The sequence below is a fragment of the Glycine max genome, chromosome 15, assembly GCF_000004515.6.
Source record: "Glycine max cultivar Williams 82 chromosome 15, Glycine_max_v4.0, whole genome shotgun sequence".
Taxonomy (NCBI): Eukaryota; Viridiplantae; Streptophyta; class Magnoliopsida; order Fabales; family Fabaceae; genus Glycine; species Glycine max.
Genome location: NC_038251.2, coordinates 44,547,289 through 44,555,671, shown reverse-complemented (window position 1 = coordinate 44,555,671; position 8,383 = coordinate 44,547,289). Strand labels below are relative to the sequence as shown.

The following is an 8,383-nucleotide window of genomic DNA, read 5'->3' as shown; positions in this document are numbered from 1 at the left end:
TTTGATAAAAATCCAATTTTTTAAAAAATTTCTAGGTAGGTACATAAGTTATAAGCATTTCTAATATTTTATTGATTGCAAAATTTTAGTCTAATTTTGTGTCACTAATGCACTTAAATTTAGTATTATTTATGATATGTCTCATTTGTTCATGTAAAAAATTATTAAATCCTAACTCAATACACAATTTTATTAAAAAATAACCATGATTTCTAATTTTTCTAAAAAAGTATAATAAAATAGTTATAAAAAATATATTTTACAAATTCAATTTAATGTGTTAAACGGAAAGAATTTATTTTTGATTTGTAGGATAGAAAATTTAAAAGTTTTCAGCATTAGAAACAACAAAATATTACTCATCAAAATTGATTTATTCAAATTCAATATAATATTAAAAACTTTCTAATTGGTTTTTATTATCATAAATTAAGTTTGACGTAAATACAATTAGTATAAATTAATTAAAAAATTGAATTAGGATCAATTTTATATTTTCAATGATAAATATTTTAAAAATTGAAATTATGATATTTAAAAATAGTGTTTCTAATAGAATTTAATGTAACAATAAATTTTATTCATGTAATTTAAATTGGATCATTTGATTGATATTTAATGCTTATTAAAGTATCATTAAATCACATTTCAGACAATTGTTTCATTTACTAATTTAATTGGTATTTAAAGATAACCTTAATTTATCTAATAATTACAAAATTTAATTTAAGAATTGAATTAGTGTAGAGTGTGAAACGTTATATTGATTTTTTTTATTAAGATAAATCATATTATTGGATTGAAGTATGAATTAAAAATAAAAAATTATAAAATATTTTAATAATTTGTGATGTTCTGGAATATTCTTATTAGAGAAAGAGGTAATTTTTATATAAGAATTAAATTAATATAGTGTGAGACGTTGATTAATTTTTTTTATTATGATAAATCATATTGTTGGATGGAATAATAAATGAAAAATAAAGATTTATAAATTATTTTATCAATTTGTAATGTTCTCACAGATTTTTATTAGAGAATCATATATAGGATAAAGCTATTCTTTATAATAATAAGTATATATGTAAGAAAAGTAAATTCTAATTATATATATATATATATATATAAGAAAATTAAATTCTATTTATACTAATTATCCTTTAAAATGTATACTTTTATGATTAGGCCATATGATTTTCATTAGTTTTACAGACCCGAGAGTTGATTGAAGACTTGAAATCTGCTAGTAGCATGAAAATGCAAGATGACAAGCAAACATGGAACTGAATGTGCAATTTATTCCCTACCTTCCCAATAAAGCAGTTTTATTTCTATATATTGTACTTGAATGAGCAAAGTAAATAAAATGTATGTAAATCATCGTTAAGTAAGATAAGATCGTTATGATATATTTAAATGCATGTTTGGTTAAAGTTGTGAGAGGTCAAAAGTATTTTTATTCTATAATCAACATTTTTTTCTTATTTCATTTGGTGTTTTAAAATTTGTTATTGTGCATTAAAATTTAGAAAAATATTTACCAACTCGAATCCTAAGATAACCTAAGTTATATTAATATTGGATATGGTTTTGGTAGTCATTAGATACAGTACTCATGTTTGCTTTAGGTGAGTTTTCTTTTTTCTTTTTAGGTGAGTTTAGGTGATCCTACATTATTTATAATTTAGGCGACTTTCCTTTTTTTCTTTCAATTACAATTTTTGGGTTTGGTTTGTATTTTATTCATGGTTTACTTCGTGTTTTATATACATTAGTCTTCGATTTATTCATTGTTTAATTTATCTTCTTTTAATTATAATTGTTGGGTTTAATTTCATCTAGATTTTTTTGTCATTTTTTTCAAACAATCTAATATCATATTATTTCTATTTTTATATAAAACAATCATTCTTCTACAATCTTATTCCATTTCATAAATATTAATTTCTCTTACTCAATACGGGTGATGATTATTATTGGAGAAAAAATATTAGTAAATAATCACATACAAACTATGTTTTAATGATTTTGAGAAAATGAGTGTAAAATTTTAGTATTCATGTTCAAGTTATAACAATATCACCCATCTAATTATTTTGATAATTTATTATATTACTTCAACAACTTTTGATTTAATTGTAAAGAAAATAATAAACTGTTTAGTTTTAATATCTAAAAGTTTAAACATTTTTTGTTTTTATGTTTAATCCTAAATTCTATAATATAGTAGGTTCAGTATTTTCGGAAAATATCCCAAGAGCCAAGACACTGAGCAGAATCAGTGACTCATTCATTCCTGGAAAAACACAGCTAGCTGCTGTTAATGTAAGTATTGTAGGGAAGACTCTATGATTGACGGGCCATCAGAGAAAATTAAAGATGTTCACCAACCCAAATTAAAGCAACCGTACAGAAACGCGCGTGAGACACAACCTTTGGAATAATAAGTCATGGAAAATATCCTAAAAGCTACCATTTGCAGAATCATAGCCACTCATTCATTCGTGGAATACAGCTCACACCTACATTACATGCATGCTTATGAATTCAAGTCTCTCACTAAAAAAAATTAACTTATTAACAACTAAATATTTGCGGGTTAAAAAATAAAAAAATGCATGCTATTGTATTTGCTAGGAAAGTTTGTTTATAAAAATAGCTTATTACTTATTTCATCAGTACATCGACCCTGCATGAATGAGCTTGGTCTTGAGGGTGTGCAAATCAGTGTTAAAGGTCCTTATTCTGCTCAGTCTCACCCTTCCACAATTCTTAGAACTTGCAAATGCAGGATTAGTTTTTACCCAAACTTTCAGTTAAATTTTTTTTTCTTTCTAGGGAAGACTATGGTTGACAGCCACAAATAAAAAAATCTCAGGCCATCGTACAGAAATGTGTGACACACAGTACGTACAAACAAAACCCTTTCTAATCAAGTCATGGAAAATATCCCAAAAGTTTTACCCTTTCAGAATAAGAGCCACTCATTCATTCATAAAATAGCTTGCTAGTTTTTACACATTTCATCAGTACATTAACCCTCCATGAGTTTGGCCAGCCCTAATTTATAAACTTAATAAGAGTGAACGAAAAATTAAGAAAATGAAAAAAGGATGGAAAAAATGTGATAAAAATAACAAAATGCACCAAAAGAAAAATGGTCGGAAAATGAAAAAAAATAAATGATTTATTCAATTAGTTTTTTTTATTGAGTTATTTAATTAATTCGATCAGAGTTTCTATCCTTTGTTGAGTTACGATATATATATAACGGCATGCTATTATGGCTTAAATATACATGTACGATATTTTAGCTACTGAAATTGACTAGACATACTAAAGTTTTCATTAATTAACCAATATCAGACATAACTTAAGAGCTACCAACTATCAAGAAATTAATATCATTCTTTAGACATAATAATTAAATCATCAAATTTAAACATACTATCTGACTAAATGTGCTAAACTTGCTTAATTAAATCTTTCATTAAGTGAATAAACTAAGAATATCAAACAAATTTGCATGCAATATATTATATCGGATTAAGAAATCCTTATCAAGTCAAAGAATATTCAAGAAGTTGGAAATTTGGGAAATACAGTTAAGAAATAAGACCTCCTCTCTTTTTCTATGTTGTTTCCTAAATATAAAAGTACAATGATGTATAACTTGATAATTTAATGAATATGAAGGGAGGAATGCAGGTGTCATTGTTTGTCTTATCCGGAAGACTCAGCAGTTATTGGTCATCAAAGAAAAAAATGTTCATTTTTCGGCAACCTTCTTCAAGTAAAGCCAACCATCATTCATAGAATATCTTATTACTCATTTCACCAAAATATTTTGATCGTTCCCTGCACTTAGTCATTGGCATAAACTGCTCTTTTCAAATTACTCATTTTCATTCATCTACTTTCATTCCTACCATGGCAGCAGAAATGGTTGCTGGTGCTCTTGTTTCTACTTTCGTTGAGAAGACAATTGACAGTTTGGCTTCTCGTTTTGTGGACTACTTTCGTGGAAGAAAACTCAATAAGAAGCTGCTGAGCAAAATCAAGGTGAAGCTACTAGCCATCGATGTTCTTGCTGATGATGCTGAACTTAAGCAGTTCAGAGATGCTCGTGTCAGAGATTGGCTTTTTAAGGCCAAAGATGTAGTGTTTGAAGCAGAGGATCTCTTGGCTGATATAGACTATGAACTCTCCAAATGCCAAGTAGAAGCTGAATCCCAGCCCATTCTTAACCAGGTGAGCAATTTCTTCAGACCTTCTTCTTTGAGCTCTTTTGACAAGGAAATTGAATCAAGGATGGAACAAATCCTTGAAGACCTGGATGATCTTGAAAGCCGAGGTGGTTATCTAGGTTTGACAAGGACTAGTGGTGTTGGGGTTGGATCAGGATCGGGTAGTAAAGTGTTAGAGAAATTGCCATCAACATCTTCGGTGGTAGAAAGTGATATTTATGGCAGAGATGATGACAAAAAATTGATCTTGGACTGGATCACTTCTGACACTGATGAAAAGCTATCAATACTTTCTATCGTGGGCATGGGCGGGTTGGGTAAGACCACGCTTGCCCAACTTGTATACAATGACCCAAGAATAGTGAGTAAGTTTGATGTCAAAGCTTGGATCTGTGTTTCAGAGGAATTTGATGTTTTCAACGTATCAAGAGCAATTCTTGACACGATTACTGATTCGACTGATGATGGTAGAGAGCTAGAAATAGTTCAGAGAAGACTAAAAGAAAAATTGGCAGATAAAAAATTTCTCCTCGTTTTGGATGACGTTTGGAACGAAAGCAGGCCTAAATGGGAAGCTGTGCTGAATGCTCTTGTTTGTGGAGCTCAGGGAAGTAGGATCCTTGTCACAACACGCAGTGAGGAAGTTGCTTCTGCCATGAGGTCAAAAGAACACAAGCTGGAGCAATTACAAGAAGATTATTGCTGGCAATTGTTCGCAAAACATGCATTCAGAGATGATAATCTTCCACGAGATCCAGGATGCCCAGTGATTGGTAGGAAGATTGTTAAAAAATGTAAAGGACTTCCTCTGGCCTTGAAGTCAATGGGAAGTCTATTACACAACAAACCATTTGCCTGGGAATGGGAAAGCGTGTTCCAAAGTGAAATATGGGAATTAAAGGACAGTGGTATTGTTCCTGCTTTAGCATTGAGCTATCACCACCTTCCTCTCCATCTCAAGACATGCTTTGCTTACTGTGCTTTATTCCCCAAGGATTATGAGTTTCACAGGGAGTGTTTAATTCAGTTGTGGATGGCTGAAAATTTCCTAAACTGCCATCAAGGCAGTAAGAGTCCAGAAGAAGTTGGCCAGCTGTACTTCAATGATTTACTATCAAGGTCCTTCTTTCAACAATTAAGCGAATATAGAGAAGTATTTGTCATGCATGACCTTCTAAATGATTTGGCAAAATATGTTTGTGGGGACAGCTATTTCAGGTTGAGAGTTGATCAAGCAAAATGTACACAAAAAACAACCCGTCATTTTTCAGTTTCAATGATTACCGAACGATATTTTGATGAGTTTGGAACTTCATGTGATACTAAAAAATTGCGTACATTTATGCCAACAAGCCACTGGCCTTGGAATTGCAAGATGTCGATACATGAATTGTTCTCCAAGTTAAAGTTCTTACGCGTCTTATCTCTGTCTCACTGTTTAGACATTGAAGAGCTGCCTGACTCTGTTTGCAATTTTAAACATCTTCGTTCGTTAGACCTTTCCCATACTGGCATTAAAAAACTACCTGAATCCACATGTTCACTCTACAACTTACAAATACTGAAGCTGAATAGTTGTGAATCTTTGAAGGAGCTGCCCTCGAATTTGCATGAACTCACCAATTTGGGTGTTTTATCTTTGTCTTCATGTCATTACCTTACAGAAGTGCCCAACTCTATAGGCGATCTTAAACATCTTCGTTCTTTAGACCTTTCCCATACTGGCATTAAAAAACTACCTGAATCCACATGTTCACTCTACAACTTGCAAATACTGAAGCTGGATGATTGTAGATCTTTGAAGGAGCTGCCCTCGAATTTGCATAAACTCGCCAATTTGGGTGTTTTGTCTTTGTCTTCATGTCATTACCTTACAGAAGTGCCCAACTCTGTAGGCAATCTTAAACATCTTCGTTCTTTAGACCTTTCCAGTACTCACATAACAAAACTACCTGACTCAACATGTTCACTCTCCAACTTGCAAATACTGAAGCTGAATAGTTGTGAATATTTGAAGGAGCTGCCCTCGAATTTGCATGAACTCACCAATTTGCATCGCCTTGAATTTGTAAATACTGAAATTATAAAGGTGCCACCACATCTGGGAAAGTTGAAGAATCTTCAAGTATCCATGAGTTCGTTTCATGTTGGTAAAAGTAGCAAGTTCACTATTCAGCAATTAGGAGAGCTCAATCTTGTTCATAAAGGATTATCATTTAGGGAGCTGCAGAATATTGAGAATCCCTCAGATGCATTAGCTGCAGATTTGAAAAATAAAACACGCCTTGTGGAACTAGAGTTTGAATGGAATTCGCACCGGAACCCTGATGATTCTGCCAAAGAAAGGGATGTAATTGTAATTGAGAATCTACAACCTTCCAAACACCTGGAGAAGTTGTCAATCAGGAACTATGGTGGTAAACAATTCCCTAATTGGTTATCCAATAATTCTTTATCAAATGTGGTGTCCTTAGAGTTGAGAAACTGTCAATCTTGCCAACATTTGCCTTCCCTTGGACTTTTGCCATTTCTCAAGAAACTTGAGATTTCAAGTCTTGATGGGATAGTGAGCATTGGTGCTGATTTTCATGGGAATAGCTCCTCTTCATTTCCATCGTTGGAAACATTGAAGTTCTCCTCTATGAAAGCATGGGAAAAATGGGAATGTGAAGCTGTGAGAGGTGCTTTTCCATGTCTTCAATATCTTGATATAAGCAAATGTCCAAAGCTGAAAGGTGACCTCCCAGAGCAACTTCTTCCTTTAAAGGAGCTAGAAATTAGTGAGTGCAAACAACTTGAGGCTTCAGCTCCCAGGGCTCTAGTACTAGACCTGAAAGACACTGGAAAGCTGCAACTGCAACTTGACTGGGCTTCTTTGGAAAAGCTCAGAATGGGCGGACACAGCATGAAAGCATCGTTGCTGGAAAAGTCTGATACTTTGAAAGAACTGAATATTTATTGTTGCCCGAAATATGAAATGTTTTGCGATTGTGAAATGAGTGATAATGGATTTGACTCTCAAAAGACTTTTCCGCTAGATTTCTTCCCAGCACTCAGGACCCTTCGTCTCAGTGGCTTTCGTAATCTACTGATGATTACACAGGATCAGACCCATAATCATCTTGAAGTTCTGGCATTCGGTAAGTGCCCTCAGTTAGAATCATTGCCTGGAAGCATGCATATGCTGCTTCCATCTCTGAAGGAGCTAGTAATAAAAGATTGTCCAAGAGTTGAGTCGTTCCCTGAAGGAGGTTTGCCATCAAATCTAAAAAAGATTGAACTCTATAAATGCTCATCCGGACTCATAAGATGCTCCTCCGGACTCATGGCCTCACTGAAAGGGGCTTTGGGAGACAATCCCTCTCTGGAAAGCTTGGGGATAGGAAAGCTGGATGCGGAATCTTTTCCTGATGAAGGTTTACTGCCACTCTCTCTTATTAATCTAAGCATATATGGTTTTCCAAATCTAAAAAAACTGGACTACAAGGGGCTCTGTCAGCTCTCCTCTCTCAAGAAATTGATTCTTGATGGCTGCCCCAACCTCCAACAGCTACCAGAGGAGGGTCTTCCCAATTCCATTTCAAATCTTTGGATTATTAACTGCCCCAACCTCCAACAGCTACCAGAGGAGGGTCTTTCCAATTCCATTTCAAATCTTTTTATCATAGCCTGCCCCAACCTCGAGCAGCGTTGCCAGAACCCAGGAGGCCAAGACTGGCCAAAGATTGCCCACATTCCAACTGTACGATGTACATCTTATTTTAGGGATAGAAGAGATGCTTGTGTAATAATGTGAAGAGTTTACTTTTAAAGAGATAATTGTATTTCTTATATAATAAAAGTATATTATAATAAAAAGTGATATTATCTCTTAAATTTTATTTGTGTAATATGAAATTTATTTGTTATAACATGAAAGTCTATACTCAATAGTTAAAAGTGATGTTATCTCTTAAATGACATTATTTATCTTAATAATTAAATCCAAAAAAATTATATATAAGTATTTATTTGTAAATAGTTTCATTCTTTGTTAATTTTAAAATATTCATCAATGAACTCATCTAAAATTGTGGGTCAATAAAATGAGTATATTTAAATATACTTATCTTATAATTACTTTTATAACTACTACT

At 32.7% G+C, this 8,383-nt stretch overlaps 1 protein-coding gene across 2 annotated transcripts; it reads left to right on the top strand.

Moving 5' to 3' along the window:
- The first annotated feature begins 3,527 nt into the window (after window positions 1–3,527).
- LOC100784466 (putative disease resistance protein RGA4) lies at window positions 3,528–8,123 on the top strand. Of its 2 annotated transcripts, XM_041009688.1 has the most exons (2): window positions 3,745–5,867; window positions 6,294–8,123. In XM_041009688.1, the coding sequence occupies exons 1-2, from the start codon at window positions 3,931–3,933 to the stop codon at window positions 8,041–8,043; spliced, it is 3,687 nt and encodes a 1,228-aa protein (XP_040865622.1). In that variant the 5' UTR covers window positions 3,745–3,930; the 3' UTR covers window positions 8,044–8,123. The 2 variants fall into 2 exon arrangements, with proteins under 2 accessions (XP_025981563.1, XP_040865622.1); XM_026125778.2 differs by having other exon boundaries at window positions 3,528–8,123.
- Window positions 8,124–8,383: the final 260 nt, after the last annotated feature.

Bases quoted from the DNA above. Each gene is read 5' to 3' on its own strand.
- LOC100784466 (XM_026125778.2), top strand. From the start codon at position 3,931: ATGGCAGCAGAAATGGTTGCTGGTGCTCTTGTTTCTACTTTCGTTGAG.